Source organism: Mustela putorius, unplaced genomic scaffold (genome assembly GCF_011764305.1).
Source record: "Mustela putorius furo isolate JIRA1106 unplaced genomic scaffold, ASM1176430v1.1 tig00000127_pilon_pilon_pilon, whole genome shotgun sequence".
Classification (NCBI taxonomy): Eukaryota; Metazoa; Chordata; class Mammalia; order Carnivora; family Mustelidae; genus Mustela; species Mustela putorius.
The window spans coordinates 13402080-13422091 of NW_025421288.1; the positions used below are offsets into that span (position 1 = coordinate 13402080).

The following is a 20012-nucleotide window of genomic DNA, read 5'->3' on the forward strand; positions in this document are numbered from 1 at the left end:
GAGGCCCTAAGAAAACACCTTGGCAGCAGGTAGAAGTGACGCTGGTGTGACTCTGGACTGCAGCCCTCTGGCTCAAACGGCCAGGAAATGCCGTCAGCCTAACACCCAACAGCCCAGTAATATTCATGAGACGATCACAAATGTGGCCATCACAGAGCGTCACCAGGAAGACGCCCCAGAAGCAGGAAAAAGATGTCCTGTTACACAGGAAGCAAACCAAGCAGAGGGCGTAGGGTGGGTCCCGAGGCCGCTGTCACCTCACCCTAGGAGCAGACAGATGCCCCGGGGGCTGAGCGTCCCCTGCTCACGTGCCCCCGTGTCCGAGCGCTGCTGCCGCTCACCGAGCAGCGAAAGAAGACAGGGTCCCGCCCTGGAGGAGCTCACCTTCCCCCTTCCACCGCGAGTCCAGGGCAGGCAGGCAACAAAGAAATACGGAATAAGTCGGGAGGTGGACGTCGAGAAAGGACAAAGTCAAGGCCGGTGACGCGGTGCGGGGAAGCTGCAGTAGGTGCTCAGGGGGCCCAAATCTGGGGCGGGAGTTGAGGAGGAAGCTCCCCGGGCTTAGCCCAGGGGTGCAGAGATGAGCAGTCCCCCGGGGCCAACGGTGCGGCTCTGGACACAGGGACTCGAGGGTTCTGTTTCGCGGTCCCGCGGGACGTCCCACCTCTGAGCTGCGAGCTCAGGATGGAGGTTGGGGCTGGAGATAAAAATGAGGGGCTTCCCCACACGGCTGGTGCGTGCACCCAGGACACAAGTGAGGGGCGGGCAGCAGTGAGGAGGTCTGGGCCAAGCTCAACCTTAGAAATGGGAACGAGGGGGAGACCCGGTGCTGCAGTCAGGTGACCGTTCGGCTCCTGGTTTTGGCTCAGGTCGTGCCCTCCGGGTCCTGGGATCGAGTCGCGTGGGGCTCCCTGCGCCGTGTGGAGTCTGCTGGAGGTTCTCTCTCCCTCTGCCCCTCCCCCCACTCCCGCTCTCAAATAAAGACATCAATCTTTGGGGGGAAGAACAAAGAGGCAGAAGCTGCCGTGGAGAGCCCGCCGGAGCAGCCGATGAGGCCAGCGCCACCCCACCAGGCCAGGGGCAGACCGCGGGTGACCCACGAGGGCCCCTCTGGCCCGGACCCAAGCCTTGAGGGCGTGGGGCAGTCGCCACTCACCACGGATGCAGAGCGTGGCAGGGAGGCGGGTGCAGAGCTCACCTGTGCAGGTTCCGTTGTAAAGGGGAACAGAAACGGGGCAGGGCTGGGAGGAGACGGGCTCCAGGCAGCTTCACGTGCTTTTTGAAGCCGAGGCTGCATTTAGGAGCCAAGAGAACAGCCCAGAGCAGGGCAGTGTGCGGGGAGGGGCGGGGGAGGGCAGAGCGCATCGCATGGGTGGGGGCTGGGCAGTTCTGGAGGCTTCTGGGGGAAGCAGGAGAGGGTCTCACTTGCCGTGGGCAGCGGGAGGCCTTCCTGGTCAGGGAGAGGGGGCTTCCGAGCAGGAGGCCAGCCGGCAGCACAGCACAAGATGCTCAGAGGTCCACGGTCACGGCTGCGGGGAAGACGGTCGGGCCGGCAGTCTCCCTCTAGCCACGCTCTTGCCAAGTTCGCCCGAAGGGGAAACAGGCGGCTCCACGGGGCAGCCGGGGCTGCAAAGAAGCAGCGGTGATGGCGGATCCTGGAACCCAGGGCAGAGTGAGGGGGTGAGGCCTGCAACCGTGGGGAGGGTAGTGCAGAGGTGAGGGGGTGAGGGCAGAGACCCTGGGGGGATGGGAAGGACAGAGGGTGGGGATTTGGGTGCCGGATGCTAGAAGGTTTGAGGGGCGGCGCTGGGCATTGCTGCAGGGATGGAGGCCAACGTGGGACCGACATGCGGGGGGAGGACGTGAACACGGGGTAGGCCAGGTGCAGAGTGGGGACGGGGAAGGCAGAGCTAACGCAGGGGTGGGGTTCCCCAAGAATGAGGGGTGACCTGGGGTCTGCAGATGACCCCAGCACGGAAAGGAGAGTCCAAGGGCCCAAGTTCCAAACCGGGGGAGAATGTTCTGGAAGAGGAATGGGGAGCCAGGAGGACATGCACCCCCACCTCCAGGCCCTCCAGTGGGGGATGAGTGAGAGAAGACAGTGCCACGGAGGTGCCCACGGAACCGGCACCCTCAGGCTGCCGGAAGGTGAAGGGCCGCGCCCAGGAGAGGCTGGGGACCCCTAGGCCACCCCCCCCCACCTCGGTGCCACCTCCCGGGATTCTCCAGCTCTGCGTGTGCACGGGAGCCCCCTGGAGTCGCCCCCTTTCAGCACCCCGGGGACAGCGCTCAGCTTGCCGGGGCCAGGATGAGAGATGAAGACCCCCAGCCCCAGCCCCCCCCACCTTTGGGGACAGGTCCCAAGGGCATTGCCCGCAGGGTCCCCAGTGGGATGCGGCCCCAGGCGCCTACCCCAGTCCTGCTGTGCTGTGGCTCCTGTCCTGCGGCACCCCTCCCTCCGTTCACCTTCCTGGACCACCTCCTGAGTAAAGTGCCTGCCCCAGCCCCTATCCCAGGCTGGGCTCCCGGGGTGAGGCTGGGGAGGGCGGGGAAGGAGCCCATGAGACACGGACAGGAAGTGTGGGCTGTGCTTCTGGGGCTCGAGGGGTTCCCTGGACGTCTCACGGGGACGAGGTGATGGGGTGGGGGGGGCTTGGTGGGAGTGGTCCTGAACATCCGGGAAGAGCCGAGGAACGCCCAGCGTGAGAACATGCGGCGGTCTCTCTAGAAGCCCCAGGGAGCCCTCTCGGCTCACGGCTGCAGGGGTGCGGGCCCCCAGGGAGCACACAGAGCTCTCATGTTCAAACTGTGAAGGACACAGTTTAATCTTATCCCAATGGGATAAAGGTAAGTCCCTTTTTTCCTGTTTTAAAATGTCATCATTCACTTTCTAGGCTAAAAAAAAAACCACACAGAGCACTTTCTTATGAAGCGGATCCTAGCCTTACCTACCGCCCGGCCACTGGGCCCCTTGGTATTTACCCAAAGGAGCTGAAAACCTGTGTCCACACAGAAACCTGCACACGGATGTTTATAGCAGCTTTTATCCACAATTGCCAAAACCTGGACGCAGCCAAGATGTCCTTCAGTAAATGAATGGATAAATAAACCGTGGTCCCTCCAGACAATGGAATATTGTTCAGTGCCAAAAAGACGGAGCTCTCAAGCCACGAGAAAACATGGGGGAATCTTCGATGTATATTACTAGTGAAGGAAGTCAATTGGAAACGCCACACAGTGTGTGATTCCAGGGATAGGACATTCTGAGAAAGGCCAACCCATGGAGACTGTACCGTGACCGGTGGCAGCCAGGGTCTGGGGGACAGGGAGGGGTGAGTGGGGGAGCACCGAGGATTTTTTTGGATGGTGGAACTAACTACTGTGTGTGCCACTGTAGCATGAGGACACACGTCAACATGTCTCTGTCCAAACCCCTAGAATGGACACCAAGAGCAAACCTTAATGCAAATGATGGACTTTTTAGTTATTATCAACCAGTGTTGGTTGGATAATTTTGGCAAATGTACCACCAGCACAAAGGGTTAATTATAGGGACGCCTGGGGCAGCAGGTGATCTATGGGAACTCGATCAACGAAAACCTGACTCCCAATGACCCAAACCGTTGGCAGTGGCTGCCACTAATGTTGGCCTCTGGGGGACCAGAGATCCCCTGTGAAACCTACCTCAACTCACCCAGCCCCACTGGGTTCCTCCTACAGCTCTGAGACGGGACCAGGAGCTAGGACAGCTGGAAGAGCTGGACGGCAGTGAGCTGGCCATCCCCAGGCCCTTCACCTGCGGTAAAGGCACGGTGGCGGTGGCTGGCCCAGAGGCTCCGTCCCTCCAGGCATCAGAGGCCAGAGGTGGTGGAGTTGGGTGGGTCTGCTGAGCCTCCCGGGCTGCACCGACCTCTGTCTTCTGTCTCGGAGTCACATCTAGGTTCTTGGGTTAGGTCTCTGTGCCTATAACCCCCGATCTGGGTGTGAGGGTAAGATTAGCCCTTCCTGCACATCCAGCTCCCTGGAGTGTAGACAGAGCCTCGCTGTGACTGAGGGACTGTGTCACATTCCCGTGGGACCCATTCCCTGACCCCCATCCAAATGCAAGTTGTCGGTGACCTGGCCCATGGGACAGGCCCTCCGCCATCAGCCGCGAGCCCAGCACTGTGAAGACTGACCAGAGCTGCCTGAGTTACCCACGGGGGATGCCAGCCAGACCCCAGCGCTGTTCCCGGCCTTGTCCCCCTGGCCCAGCCTCTGCCAGGTGCAAGCCGGTGCCCCAGCCCAGTCTTTGATCCAGGGGTCCTGTGAAGATGCCCCAGGGACTGTGGTGGGTCTAAGAGGGAAGGCTTCGGGCCCCCATTCCCTTCTCAACTATTACATCGAGAGGCTTAGTAGTTTCTTTGAAAAATGACTCTGGCTACAGCACAGATGAGCCTCGAGGACATTGTGCAGGAAGCCAGACACAAAGACAGATAATCGGTAACTCCACTTCCTGGGGTCACTGAACTCACAGAGACAGAAGCAAAAGGATAGGCAGCAGGGGCCAGAGGGAAGGGGAAGTGGGGGTTAGTGGGGGGTTTATAGAAAAATTGTATAACACTTAAGGTGTACAATCTGATGATTTGATAAACATACATGTAGTGACATGAAAACTACAGTCAAGCCAATTAACATATTGCTTCCTCCTACGATCACCAGGGCGTGTGCGCAGCGGCCGTCTCTGCACTCTACTGTCCTAGCACATCTCGCATATTCAGTATGGCATCAGCTATGGTCGCCAGGCCCAACGCCCGGTCTTCAGGCTTATCCACCCTACAAAACCACAGCTTGCACCCCTGCACCAACACCTCCTCCCCTCCACCTCCCCCCGCCCCTGGTAACCACTATTCCATCTTCCACTTCCATGCTTTCAACTCTTGTATAAGTGCGATCATGCTGTTTGGACAAAGGACCTGAATGGACATTTTTCTGGAGACATCCAGATGGCCAACAGACATAGGAGAAAATGCTCAACGTCACTGGTCATCAGGGAAATGCCAATCAAAACCACAGTGAAACACCACCTCGCACCTGCTAGAATGGCTATTATGATAGATAGACAGACAGACTGGTAGATGATGGATGATGGATGGATGGATGGATGGATGGATGGATGATGGATGGATGGACGGATGGATGGCTAGCTAGCTAGATAGATGGATAGATGGATGATGGATAGTTGGATGCATGGATGGATACATGATGGTTGATAGAGGGATAGACAGATGGATGATGGGTGCATGGATGGATGGATGGATATATGGATAGAAGGATGGATGGTTGGATATATGGATGGATGGATGGATGGATGGATACATGATGGATGATGGATGGATGATGGATGGAGGGATATATAGATGGATGGATGGATACATGATGGCTAGATAGACGGATAGATGGATGGTGGGTGGATGGATGGATGGATACATGACAGATGGATGGGTGGATAGGTGGATAGATAGATGGACAGATGGATAAAGACAATGAGAGTTGGCAAAGATGTGGAGAAAAGGAGACCCGCGTGCACTGTTGGCAGGAATGTACGTATGGTGCAGTCATAATGGAAAGCAGTATGGAGTTCATTCCTCAAAAGACTAAACACAGAACCAGCGAGTGATCCCTCAGTCCCTCTTCTGGGTATACATCGGAAGAAAATCAAAGTGCGGTGCCAATGAAGCATCTGAAGCGCACGTTCACCGCAGACTGTTCCCAACACCCAAGATACAGAAACAGCCCAAGTGCCCATTGGGGGATGAATGGATAAAGAAATTGTGGTGTAAAAATGCAACGAAATATTATGCAGCCATAGAATAGGAGATCCTGCCACTTGCAGCCACATGTGTTAATATGGACATTATGCTCCATGAAATGAGCCAGACACGGGGACTCAGGGATTCATGGGGACAGAGATTTAGTTCTGGAAAATGGAAAGTTCTGGAAATGGATGGTGCTGATGGGCACAACAGTGCCAATGTCCCTAATGCCACGGAGCTATGCACCCAAACACAGTTAAGATGACAAACTGTATGTGGTATGTCTATTTTACTACAACAAAAACCAGTAAAGTGCCACCTGCCCCGAACTCTAGAATAGGAAAGAGTCTTTGTTCCTTTGAGATGGAGGTGGCAAAGGGGCTGCCCAAGGTCACGTGGGACCTCGTCTTCAAAGCTCTCCATAAAAATTAAATAAAGCCCTGGGGAAAAGTAAAAAATTGCAATGAAAAATGACTCTTCTCACCAAAAAGTCTATTGAAAAGGAGTATGAGAATCCCTTCTGTTTCACCTCCACAGAAGATGCAGGAACGACCTCCCCCGAGCACAGACTTGACCATGACATCCCACAGTGTCTCCTCTGAAACCTCTGAGCCCTTCCGGTGTCCCAGCTCCTGCCGCCCAGTCCTGGCTACTCTGCAGTGCTCTTCAGTGTCACCCACCTCACCCCCAGGCTTCTGGTCGCCCCAAGCCCCCTGCCTCCTGGCCCTGCCCAGCGACTCCCTCCTCGTCTGGCTCCAGGCTCATCCCACGATTTGGGCACTTCCCCTTCCCCGCATGGCACCTCCATTCTGTCCTTGGTCTTCAGTCCCTCCTCCAGGGCCCCCTCCCAGCCTCTGGTGGGAGAGACAGCTATAGCCACAGCCCTGGCTGCCCGCACAGCCTGTGCCCCACGGACCGCCAGTGGGATGGCGGAAGGAGCTGAATCAGTTGGGGTCTTGCCCTGCTTCAAACTCCTCGGGTGCAGACTGATCGCTGTGTCCCCCACGATCCCTAGATGGAGCCCCCCACGGGACGGCATCTGGAGATGGGCCTTCAGGAGGTGGTTAGGTATGGATGAGGTCATCAGGATGGGGCCCTGCGATGCGGTTAGTGCCCTTATAGGAAGAGGAAACACCAGAGCTGGCACGTTCTCTCTCTGTCTGCCTCGTGGAGACAGCGAGAACCAAACTGTCCAGAACCTTGATCTTGGACCTCCAGCCTCAATGACTCTTATTTACTTTAAACTGCTGGTCCATGGTGTTCTACTCTGGCAGCCCAAGGTGACGAACACACCTTCAAGGTCAGGTGTACTCAACAAAATCTGCAGCTCGCACTCGCCCTGGCACGACGGGGCGCTGGCCCCGTTGCTGACCTCTCCCTGGACCCCGCACTCCAGCCTCACTGCCGCCTGCCCCACCTTCCCTCAAATGCCGTGCTGCCACCTAACCCTACGGGAACATCCCTGCCGCATGTGTCGTGCCTCCTGGCCTGGGCTCCCCTCTGGGACGCCTCCGCTCGCTCCCACCCGCCCACACTGGGGTGTGGCACTGGCAGAAGCTGAGCCTAGGGTTCCTCCTTGCCATACACGGTATACAGCTGGTGCTCAGAGGGTGCTCAGAGGGTCAGTGAGCGGCTTCCTCCTGCCTCCAGATCTGCCGCGGGTCCTCCCTCTGCGGGGGCATCTCCTGGAGCCTGGAGGCAGCAGGCGCCATTTCACCCTTTGCTCCCAGTTGTCCTGCATTCCTTCCTTCCTTCCTTCATTCATTCAAAATGCACCACGAAAGGCCATAGGCTGCCATTCCCACCAACCAAGTAAGTGGAAGTATAGTTACAGATAACAATAACAATGTTGATGAGCTTGGGGCTGATTACGTCAATCGGGCAGTGCTTCCAAAATGTAGCGGACAGCTTGGGTGCGGCGGGGTCCCGGACGGAATTAGCAAGGGCAGGCCCCATCTTCTCAGTGCTGCACGGCTGAACCCCTGGGGCCAGGGAGGCCCCTTGGGGGGCCGAGGACCCCAGGCAGCCTGCGTGGTCCAGGGGCTGCTGTAACCAAAACAGCGCATTTGTCTCTTGGGATGTTACAAATCAAGGAAAGGAAACCAAGGTCGTCTGAGGCACTTTCGCAGAGCACGGGGTCCCGTTGTCCAGACCGAAGTGTCTGTTAAGATTCGGGGTGGCTTTGCAGGCGGAACTGATGGAGACTGTGGGGTGCTGAAGCTCCCCCAACCTTCTACAGCTTGAGGCCCGTGGCTGGCGCCCAGCAGGTGCTCTGTGAGTGATGATGGAACATTCTGGATGGGCTTCAGGGAGCACACCCACAGGGAGGACTTTGCTCCACCCCACCCAGTTTCCCAGCGTGCGGTCCCTCCTGTGTCCCTCCTGTGTCTCTCCTGCCCCTGCTCCTCTGGAGAACACTTCCTGTGCCCCCAAGCCCCGCCTTCCTCTCCGAGACCACCACAAAGTGATTTCCTCCATTCCTGGCCTGGAGGGTCCCAATGCCAGCAGAGCGGGGAGTCAGATCCAGGGCTCCCCAGGCACGTTGCCCTGCAGATGCATTGCTTTCTACTGAGTGGTTCCCAAGTGTGAGGCTTTGAAGACACGGCGAGAAAAGGCGACAGGCTGGGATCAGCAGATCCAGACCAGAGTTCTTCTCTGGCTCCTCTGGCTGAGTGGCCACTAGCAAATCACTCCCTTGGCATCTTTGTCCATAGAAAGTGGTGAGCAGGGACCAGCGACCACCCAGCAGGGCTGGGAGCCATGAAGCATGGGACCAGCACATCACATTGTGCGAAGAACTCCTTCCTGCTGCTCTAGGATCCACACCTCTCCCGACCTCCTCCCCAGCTCTCCAGAGCTGGTGGGCAACAGGCCTCCCCTGCCCTGTCACACTGATAGCTGATATGGCCATGAGTCCCCCCCTCCCCAGACACATCCTCCCTGGGACGAGCGACACATCATAGTCATGGCTGTCTCCCTAGCCCAGTGTCTGATCCTAGGAGCCACACTCGGTGCCGTTACTTCAACAAAGGGGTGGACAGATGGATAGAATGGACGGATGGATGGATGGATGGATGGATGGATGGACAATGGTTGGACAGATGATGGTTGGACGGATTATTGGTGGATGATGGTTGGTTGGTTGGTTGGATGGATGGATGGATGGATGGACAATGGTTGGATGGATTATGGTTGGACGGATGATTGGTGGATGATGGTTGGTTGGTTGGTTGGTTGGATGGATGGATGGATGGATGGATGGAGTGGACAGATGAATGGAGTAAATGTTTTGGTTCTTAAAGATACCCAAGGTATAGCAAGAATCCTAGGCTTTTTCTATGGAGGGCAAAGCCCTCAAACTTGTTGGTGTTTGTAGACCCAGGGTTGACTTAAAGGCGCCATCTCCAAAGGTGCAAAATACTCCATTTTGGAGTTAAAGGGTGAAATCTTATTCCTGCCTGTTGGTTTCCTGGAAAGGACGGTCCTAATATCCCTTCCCCTTAAAAACCAACAGAAGCCTAGATTACATGTTAGAACTCTGTGAGTGGTCAGTTCAGGCGGTGGGTAGTTCCGAGCGGTGGAACTCTCAGAGAGCAGCTCAAGGGCACCCAGCACAGCTGGTCCAGGAAGATCCCCAAGGCACCCGACATGGCTCCACCACTATACAGTGCTCCCTGCAGGGTCTCAGAGCCCGCAGCACAGCTCTGGGAGCCAGGATTCTGGTTATGACCACCAGACGTGGAAGGGGACCAGCCCTCCCAGACCATGGAAGTGGCTGTGCCCTTTCCCCTGGGGGTCAGAACCCACAGGAGGGCTGGAGGGCTGCTGGGAAGACCCCATAGACGTGCTTGTCCCTTCTCATCAGGATAAGAACACCCCTGCAGTACAACTTGGTGAGACCTGGGGGGATTAATTAGGGCACAGGATCAAGCAGGAAATTCTCATGCATCAAAATTCCTGCCTGTGAACTAGGCTGGTGACGGAGGACCCCTGTGCCTGCCATGGCCCCAGCGAACAGATCTTTGTTTCAACCAGCGTCCTGGGGCAGCATCAGGGACTGCTGACCCTAACCTATAGCCAGCCCCCTGAGAGTTGGGCATGGGAGGCTGAAGCCTCAGAGTGGCCGTGTCCAGGGCTATAGGGGTGGGGCTCAGACCAGCCTCAGGGGGAGGGAGGGGGAGACTGGCATCATCGGGCTGGAGCACCTACTGTCCAGTAACGTCCCCAGCTCTCCCCACGCCTAATCCACCGTCAGAACCAGCCCGCAGGCCATGTCTGTCTTGGAGAGCCCCAAGCGCCCCCACCCAGCACTCCGCAAAGTGGCACCAGGGACCGGTATCGGCCACCCCGGGTGCGGAGGGTAGGGACAGAGAAGGCATTTGCTGCTTTGTGCACACAGCCTGGTGGGAGGGAGCGGCCAGCAGGTTGGGCAGCGAAGGGAGGGCAGGTGCGAGCTACAGCTTTGCTTCCCGCCTACCCTGAGATTTTGTAACCACAGGAACACGTCAGCCACTGGAAAAAAATTAAACTTACAGGTCTGCAAAACCGATGCACATGTGTGATTGGACAAATAAATAGAAGGCCCTGCTGATTCCTAGTCCTGTGGGAGAGCTCAGACCCGCAGAGTGGAACCTGAGGAAACGGAGGGCTGACCCATGAGGCCCCAAGCCCAGGACCCCCAGGCAGGACCCTGCAGCTGAGCAGGGGGGCTCTGTGCCCCCAGGACCCTGGATATCTGCAGGAAAAGCCCTCCTCAGTGAATCAGCACCAACCACCCACCCCCAGACTGGAGACCCTGCCCCCCATAGAAGTGACTCCCCGTGTCAGAGGGGAGAGCCTCCTCTGGAGAGTCGCCTGGCCGCAGTTTCATAGAAGGAACCGAAAACCAGCAGAATCCTTCTGCCCAGCGTCTGCCAACAATTTTGAAAAACTGATAGGAAAGTGATGGGGTTTTTTTTGTTTTGTTTTTAGTGCTAGAAGCTAGCTTCCCACCTCACCCTTCCCCAATGACGTGATCCCCTTCTGGGACACACCAGCTTGCCCTGAGAGGACAAAGGCCCTGCGAGAGCGAAGATGACAAGTGTCCAGTCCCGGGGCGGAAAGAGCCGAGCCAGAGAGGAGCCCAGGCAGCCGGCTGGTAGGAAGGTCGGGGGTCTGGGCGGCTCCATGGGAATTGCTGGGGGCAGAGAGCTCCTCCGGAGGCAGCCGCTGGGCATAGGGCAAGCCTTCCCCCTTCCCAAAGACCGACCCCTCAGGCTCACCTGGCCGGGCAAACCCATTTGGCCTCCAAGTAGGAAAAATACCACTCCTAGGATACAGGGCTTTGCAGATCCTGGAGCGCATTCTGGGGGTCCGGCCCCCACCCTCACCGCTGGCCCACCTGCCCCCCGCTGTCCTGTGTTCCTCCACTTTCTCCCTCACCCCCTACCCCTGTAACCACCCCACACACACACACTCTGAAGGGCTGATCTCTCCGGCCAGACAGCGCCGCGCCTCCACGCCCCGGGGACAGTCTTCTGGGTTCCGCAAGGTTGGCTGAGGTTCCCAGGCTTGGCCACCTCTCCTTTGCTGCCACCCCCATAGTGCCGAACCCCCGACTGGGGAGAAGCGCTGGACGGAGCCAGATCACCCCGGCAACTCGGCGGGAGGAAACTCGGCCAAGCCAAACCCTGCCTCGGCCCCGGCCAGCCCCAGCCGGGACCACAGGGAAAACCTGTGTTGTACTTTTCACGCCCGCCGTCCTCCAGCCGAGGACCCCCGGGCTGGGGATCTATTTAGAGGACGGCCCATCTCCTAAAAACGGTTCTCAGGACCTTGGCCTATTGACAGTTGAGTCACAGAACCACACAATCGGTGACAGGAAAGGCAGCTTTGCCAGGGCCTCAAGGTAGACCGGAACATTCCTCTTTAAGATTTGTGGAAAAATCACATCGGACAGGACCTCAGAGACCCAGGGAAGGTTTTACAGGTGGCAAAGTGAGGCCTAGAGAGGCACAACGTCGTCTCCCCCTGGGGCCTGAAGGACTTGGAGCAAGGTGCCAAGGAATATGGGTGTCCCATGGCCGGGCCCGCTGGCCGCTGCACCTCCTGGCAAACATGCTGAGAGCCACCTGTGACAGACGGCACTGTGGGAGAGGGCTTCCTGGAGGAGGTGGGACCTGCACAGGGGCCTCGCAGTTGAGTGGACTCATGCACAACATGGAGGGAAAAGCTGGGGCCTCTGGGACCTCTCTACCCCAGATCCCGTGTGAAGAGTGAGGCTGGGACACCCTGAGGGTCTTCGGTGGGGTCATGATTAGGTCCTTCTCACATCTCAGGACCCTCCACGAGGCAAGCCCACCCGTGGTCACACGGCCCTCTCCCTCCAGCTGATGGACCCAACAAGCGTCACTCGGATCCTTTAACGGCATGCGGCCTGCCAACCTTCTGGGTCCTTCCTCTGGGTTGTTGCCCTGTGAAGACCTCACCATGCCCAAGAGCCCTTTCGAAACCCCAGGGCCCAGAATTTCAAGCTCAGCTCCATCTTTCTGGTGTTCAAGGTCGTTCAACGGTGGCAAAACTTAGCTTCCTGTTTAGGTGGAGAGTGGGGGAGCAGAGGCGGCAGGCAGGGGGGCGGTGGGGGGTCTTCTAAGAGATTCCGAAGGCATCTCGGACACCAGCAAGGACTTACATGGCGCCTTGATGAATTCAGTATAGATGAATAAGAAACACGGGGTTAAGTTTCCCTTGGATGACGCTCAGGTTTAATAATTAAATGAGAAATAACTTGGTAGGTAGAGGTGTGGTTTTGCTGTACCTGGAACATTTGAAAAGTTTGAGTAAATCCCAAGCCCGGGTGTGGCCCATCCCCTTGGCAAGGCCAGCGGCCGGCGGTGAACAGCTGGAGGCCATGTGCCTAAAACACACAAGGCCTGTCGGCTTCGAGGTTTTTTCCTCCCTTAAACATCCAGGAATCGAGGTGACCTGAGGAGGGAGAAGGTTTCCCCAAAGACCCCCCAGCTTCTGGCACCCGCTGGGATGGGTTTCTTGGTCAGATGATTCCATTGCTTCCAAGACTAGAAAACTTTCAATTTTGATGAGCAAATAAACAAAAGAAAAAGAACACCCCGGCCACCCACCCACACGCACAATCTTCGCCACGACAGTGCTACCATTGTGTCAGCGAAGCTGCTCCTCGTGGTCGAGAGGGTTCCAAGAAGACCTTGAGGGCACGGGGTGAAATCTCACAGTGGTTTCCAGGAAACCCCCTGCCAGTACCTGCAGCCTTGGCCCGTTTCTGGGGCAAAGGCGACGCCGCACTCCATTGGCCATAAGCCGGGTGCTGTGTCTACAACTTTGCTCAGAACTGCCCTCCCTGGAGCTTCGTCTCTTCCTGCTGCCCGCAGGCGGCCGGGGATGGCCTGCACAGTTTCCCATGCTCCATTCCCACCACACCTCGGGGCTCAAGCTGCGACTTCTGCCACGTTCTCTGTAAGGCAGGTCCCTGTGAGCCTCCTGGTCACCAACACTGCCCACCCACGGTCCCATAGGCATTCACCCAGCAGGTGTGTCATGGCCAACCACGCGTCAGAGACACCTGGACAAAAAAGACATAGCCCAGGTCCTTGAGCAACCCCGAAGATCATTACAGACCCCTGTAAGAAGTGGCATGTATCTCCCTGTCCATCCGCGCACCAGCTTCCCATCCATCGTCCATCCTCCCACACACCCGCCCATCACCCAGGTTCCATCCACCCCCACCCACACATCTATCTTCCCATCCATCCATCCAACAAACAGTTACGGAGAAGCGTATTAGTTTCTGTGGCTGCTGTAACAAATTACCACAAACTGAGCACCTTCAAACAACAGAGATGTATTTTCTCACCATCCTGGAAACCAGAAGTCCAAAATCAAGGTGTTGGCAGGCCTGTGCTCTCCCTGGAGGCCCAAGGGGAGGATCCTTCTTTGTTCTCCCAGGTTCTTCTCAATGTTCCTTGACATACGGCAACATCTTCCCAGTCTCTGTGCAGTAATCACACGGCTTTCTCCCTGTTTCTGTGACCACGGGTCCCTTTTCTTATAAGGACATAAGTCACATCGGGTTTAGGGCCCACCCTACTCCATTTTGACCTCATCTTCACTTACTGTATCTGCAACAACCCCATTTCCAAAAGGGTCACCTTCTGAGGTTCCGGGAGATGCCTGCACATTGCAAGGACACTACTCAACCCAGCACGAGGACGTTCGAAGAGCAAGCCCCGCGTGAGCCTCTATCTTCACGGAGCTCACAATTGTGGGGAGGGAGATAGATTAAGACCAACAGGAAACATCTAACAGAACGTCCGTCCAGTCAAGGTAAGCACTATGAAGAGAAGGAAGCTGAGGAGCTCCAGGGTGGTGGCATTGCTGTCGTCTATAGAGAAGCTCAGAAAGGCCTCTTTGAGGAGGTGACAGCCTCATATGGGAGACACATGACCATTGCTTTTGGCAGAGGGAGAGCTGGTGCATCCAGCTTGAATGAGACACATGCCAGAAGGGGACCAAGTCGCTGGCACAGAGGACAAAAGACAGGTGGCAGACTCCACCAAGGCCCAGAGCACATGCACCTTTCGTCACCACGTGTGGGACAATATGTCACTCAGATGTGGAGCCCTCACTACGAATGCTGTTCTCTGGTAACTTCCAGCCTGCTTTCCTGCCAGCACATGAAGGGGTTGCCTTCCCCCTCCACTTGAACTTGGGTGTGGCCATATGACTTGCTTCCACCAAAAGAATGAAAAGTGACAAGTGTCACCATCCCATAGGGAAACCATTCTGCTCCTATCTACAAGGGCTGGCACTTGTCTTGGCCTGGGTCCTGCTTCAGCATCACCTGGAAGCTTGTTACAAATGCCCCACCTGGATCCACTGAGACAGAATCTTTGGGACAAGAGCTCCAAGAGTTGAGAAGCTCTGTTCTAAAAACCAGAGCCTGAGGGAGGAATTAATCCTGATCCTTTGAGGGGGATGTGCAAGTCTAAGTAGTAGGAGTGAGGGAAGGAGAGTCAAGTGGGGTGCGATGCCCAGCAAGGGGGGATGCTGTGCAGAAACACCCAGGTGTCTGGGCAGCAACTGCATCTCAGAGTGGTTCCATTTCATTTCCCGCCCCTAAAAGTCAACCCAATGGGGAGCAAGAACTCAACAGTCACAGTTTTCCATTTAGGCTGATGAAAATGTTTTGGAACTAGACAGAGGTAGTGGTTGCGTGTCATGTGTATATAAAAGGCCATTGAATTATTCACATTAAAATGGATCATTTAATGTTTCATCAATATTTCCTTGATTAAAAAAAAAAAGCTTGTCCCATGAAATATCGCCTCTTCTGCATCATACTTTACAGTAAATGACTTTTCTTTAAAGTTTGTGAATAAGGTGAGGATGTCCACTCTCACCACCCCTAATCAGTATCATAGTAGAAATCTTAGCCAATACAATAAGGCAAGAAAAAGAAATGAGAGGAATACAGATCGGAAAGAAGGAAATAAAACTATCCCTATCCCCAGTTAATATGACCGTCTACATGGAAAATACCAAGAAATCTATAACAACATCAAAACTCTCCTAGGACTACCTAGTGGGTTTAGCAAAGTCCTAAGATACAAGGTCACTACATAAAAGTCAATTGTATATCTATGCCAGGGCAACATACAACTGGCAACTAAGATTTTTTAAACAACAGGATTTACAATAAGACCTTAAAGGTGAAATATTTAGGTATGAATCTAAATATGTATAATATTTACATGCTGAAAACAGCTAAGTGACTAGGAAGGAACTCAAAGAAGACCTAAAGAGAGAGATACTCCATGTTTAAGAACTGGAATTCAACCCAGTCCAGGTGCCAATTGTCCCAAGCTCATCTACAGATTTAGTGGAGTTCCAAACAACATCCTGGTGTGATTTTTTTGTAGATATGTGCAAACTGGTTCTAACACTTACACAGCAAAGCAAAAGAACTAAAATAACTAAAACCATTACAACATTAATGTTAGAAAACATTAAAGTTGGAAGGATCATACTATCCAAATTTTATGATATAATATAAAGCTACAGTAATCAAGACACTGATTATTGGTCTTGAATATTGGTGATATTGGCTAAGGATTGGGTGACATAGATGAATGGAACAGGATAGGAACCCCAGAAACACACCCACATAAAATTTGACAGAATGATCTTTAATACAGGTGCAAAAGCATCCAAAGAAGAAGATCCTTTTCAACAGACAGTGCTGGACTATCCATGTACAAAAATAAAAAATAAAAAAAATAAGAATAAACTTCAATCGAGACTTTGTGTCTTTAACATAACTCAGAGTAGATCACAGATCCAAATGTAATACATCAAACTGTAACACTCTTACCAAACGATAGCTCAGAGCCTCTCTGTAGCTTTGATCGAGGCAGAGATCCTGCAAGTGATACCAAAGGCATAAAATAGGAAATGAACAAATCAAACTTCATTAAAATTAAAAGCCTTTGCTCTGAGGATGACATCATTAAAAGAATAAAAAACACATGGGGCACCTGGGTGGCTCTGTGGGTTAAAGCCTCTGCCTTCAGCTCAGGTCATGATCCCAAGGTTCTGGGATCAAGACCCGCATCGGGCTCTTTGCTCAGTGGGGAGCCTGCTTCCCTCCTTTCTCTCTGCCTGCTTCTCTGTCTACTTGTGATCTCTGTCTGCCAAATAAATAAGTAAAATCGTTTAAAAAAAAAAGAATAAAAAACACAGACTACAGACTGAGAAAAAAATTGCAAATCATATATCCAACAAAGAATTTATATCCAGATTATATAAAGAATTTTTTTTTAAAAAAAGGAAAAGAATATTCAAAACTCAATAGTAAGAAAACAAAATACCAAATCATGGTGTGTGTGCAGGACTTAGTGACTCCAGCCAAGAGAGTGTGGATAGGAAGTAAGCTCTGACACCTTCCTGGACATCATTAGCCACAAAGGAAATACAAGCTAAAACCATAATGGGACACCACTCCCCAACTCTCAGAAGAGCTGAAATTAAGAAATACTTAAAATACAAAGCGCTGGCAAAGACGTGGGGTGACTGAAGCTTTTGCATATCGCTGGTGGGGATATTGATGCAGCTGATTCCGAAAAACAGTTTGTCCGTTTCTTAAAAAATCGCGCCCTGGCCATGTGCCTCCGCAATCCCAAGCTTAGGTATCTGCCCCACAGAAGTGAAAACACAAGCTCACGCAGAACTTACATGCAAATGTTTATGGCAGCTCTACTCGCAATTGCCCAAACTGGAAACAGTCGAGTGCCCTTCGGTAGGTGAACGGAGGGACAGGCTGTAGAGCACAGTGCAGGGCAGAATACCAGTCAGCCATGAAAAGGAAAAGCTTGCAACAGTTTAGAAAAGCACGGCCAGTGAAAGAAGTTAGTCTGTAAAGGTTACCGGCTGTATGGTTTCCCTTATAGGAACCCCTGTGAATGACAAAATTGCAGTACAGCCGCACAGACCCGGGGTTGGAGGAGAGCATGACCCCGAAGCAATCACACAAGGTCGTGCGGGGCGGGGGGGATGGGCAGCAGAGCCGCTCTGTGTTCTGCTTGCGGTGTTGGTTCCATGAATGCATGCGGTGCTCGTTCAAATCACGAGAACTGGACATTCTCCCCAGTAAGAGTGCATTTTACTGTATGATCATTTTTAGGATAAAAATACACAAAAGGACAGATGGATTAAATGGCATCTTGGACACAGCTGGAAAAGGCTTCATGAAGAACGTGTCCGGGACACAGCCCAGAGAGGCTATGAGCCTCTGAAGGACTGAGGGGAGGCAGAGGATGGGGCGAGAAAGTCTGACAAGCAGCTCGACTGCAGATTGAAACAGGATAATAGTTGGGATGGAGAGAGCGGTGCGTTCGGAGAGATCACGGCTTCTCAAAAACACAACCGGGGAGACACGGCTTCTCAAAAAACACAACCGGGGAGATACGGCTTCTCAAAAACACAACCAGAGAGATGCTTTTAAAACAAGCTCACAACTGGTGCGTCATGGTAACGTGTCCCCATTGCAAGTTTTAGAATTGTCCAAGAAGGAAAAGATCGTTGACAAAAGAACACTAATGGCCTTACCGGCTGGCTGTCTTCCCAACGACAACAATGGAAAGCCAGGAGTGAGGGGAGGGAAGTACTAAATTGCATAATGGCTCCGAAAGACACCAACTTCCCAATGCCCAGAACCTGCAAATGTGTGGACTCACATGGTGAAAGGGACTTCTTAGATGGGACTATGTTAAAGATCTCCAGGTGGGAGTTTGTCCCGGATTATCTCAGCAGGTCTCATGTACTCATAAGTGTCCTTATGAGGGGGAGGTCCAACCGCAGAGCAGAAGAAGGCAGCATTTGGGGTGATGCCACCACAAGCCAAGGAGCACCACAGCCCCTAGAAGCTAGAGGGGGCCCAGGACGGGCTCTCTCCTGGAGCCTCCAGCAGGAACAAAATCCCAGCAATGCCTAGAGTTTTGCCCAATGAGCCTCATTGCAGACATCTGGCCTCTACAGCCTTTATAAAAGCGTAAACGTGTGTAGTTTTCAGCCCCTAAGATGATCTGTCACAGCAGCAATGCGAAACCAATACAAATATCCTCACTGGGTTAGAAGAAAATAACTGTCCAACCTAGAATTCTATACTCGGAGAAACCATCTTTCAGAGACGTGAACTAAGTAAAGACACTTTCAGGCAATCCAAAAATTGAGAGAGTTTAAATCCGAGGTACCTTTAGCCCAGGGCAATTCTAAAGGATGGAGTTCACACAGAAGAAAAATTATTCCAGAAGTAAGCTTGAGATACAATAAGAAACATGGAGCAAATACACTAATAAATACACGGTAAATTTAAATAGGCATTGACTACAGAAAACCCCCATGATCTGGGGGGTGAGGAACAGAGCAAAAGTGAATCACTATAGGAAACTAGCCTGTGCGCCAGAAGGCATGATTAAAAGGAAAGTTGAGTTGAGGTTCTTGCACTATTTGGGAGGAAGATAAAGACACTGATTAAGTTTATACTGTTTAATAGTTAATAGTGACCCTTCCAAAAATAAAGATGTAAAAGGATTGTAAAACGAAGAATGGAGCGCTCCTGGGGGGCTCGGTCGTTAAGCATCTGCCTTCAGCTCAGGTCATGATCCTGGGTTCCTGGGATCAAGTCCCACATCGGGCTCCTGGTTCAGCTGGGTCTGCTTCTCCCTCTGCCCCTTCCCCCTCGTAAGCATGCACTCTCTCTCATGCAAAAATAAATAAAATATTTAAAAACAACAAAAAAAAAGAAGAGAAGAGAAAAACATATAGCAAGCTATACAGACCAAAAAAAGGATGGTGTAGTGATATTAATATCAAATACAACAGACTTTAGAGCAAAAGGCACCACAGAGAGATCAAGGATCACTATCTAACGCAAAGGTTCAGCCCACACGAGGATATAATGATTCTAACATTTCATACGCCCAGTAACAGAGCTTCAAAATAGAAAACAAAGATTAACAGAATTTTTAAAAGAAATTGGTAAGTTGAACAAAGTGAGAAATTTTAATATTCATCTCCCAGTAACTAAAAAATCAAGCAGACAAAAATCAGTTGAATATTGAAATACTGAAGCGCAAATCAAAAGCTTTACCTAATGAATACTTATCAACTGTTGTACCGAATGATAGAAAAATGCACGTTCTTTATAAAGTCAGAGAGTACATTTACGAAAACTGGCTTTGTGCTAGACCACGAAGCTAGTCTCACCTGAGCTGGGGTCTACAGACCACGTTCTCTGATCTGAATGCACTTAAGTTAGAAGTCAGTAGCAGAAAAAAACCCAAGTGTTTGCACTAGAAAACATGAATGTAAAGGTCAACAAAAAACATCACAGTGGGATTTTTTCAACACCTAGAACCAAGTGATTAAAGAGTACATATTTCAATACCACAAATTATCAGATCCAGCATGCCATGGACTCTCAAATTCATATGCTGAAACCCTAACTCTCAGAGTGATGGTCTTTGGAGATGGGCCTGTGGGGGGTTGTTAGGTTTATATGAGATCATGAGGGCAGAGCTCTCATGATGGGATTAGCCCCCTTATAAGAAAAGGAAGGGACCAGAGCTCGCTCTCCCCTTCGTGTGAGAACTCTGCAAGAAGCCAGCCTCCAGAACCATGAGAAATAAGTTCCTGCTGTTCAAGCCA

At 52.9% G+C, this 20012-nt stretch overlaps 1 protein-coding gene across 2 annotated transcripts in view; it reads right to left on the minus strand.

The window, feature by feature from the left end:
- Window positions 1-494: 494 nt before the first annotated feature.
- The window catches only part of LTO1 (LTO1 maturation factor of ABCE1), a 112948-nt gene continuing 93430 nt past the window's right edge, over window positions 495-20012 (minus strand). For both annotated transcript variants that reach the window (XM_045066238.1, XM_045066240.1), the window contains exon 4: window positions 495-1655. In XM_045066238.1, coding sequence (XP_044922173.1) covers window positions 1298-1655 — 358 coding nt within the window. In that variant the 3' untranslated portion in view covers window positions 495-1297. The remainder of the gene's footprint in view (window positions 1656-20012) is intronic.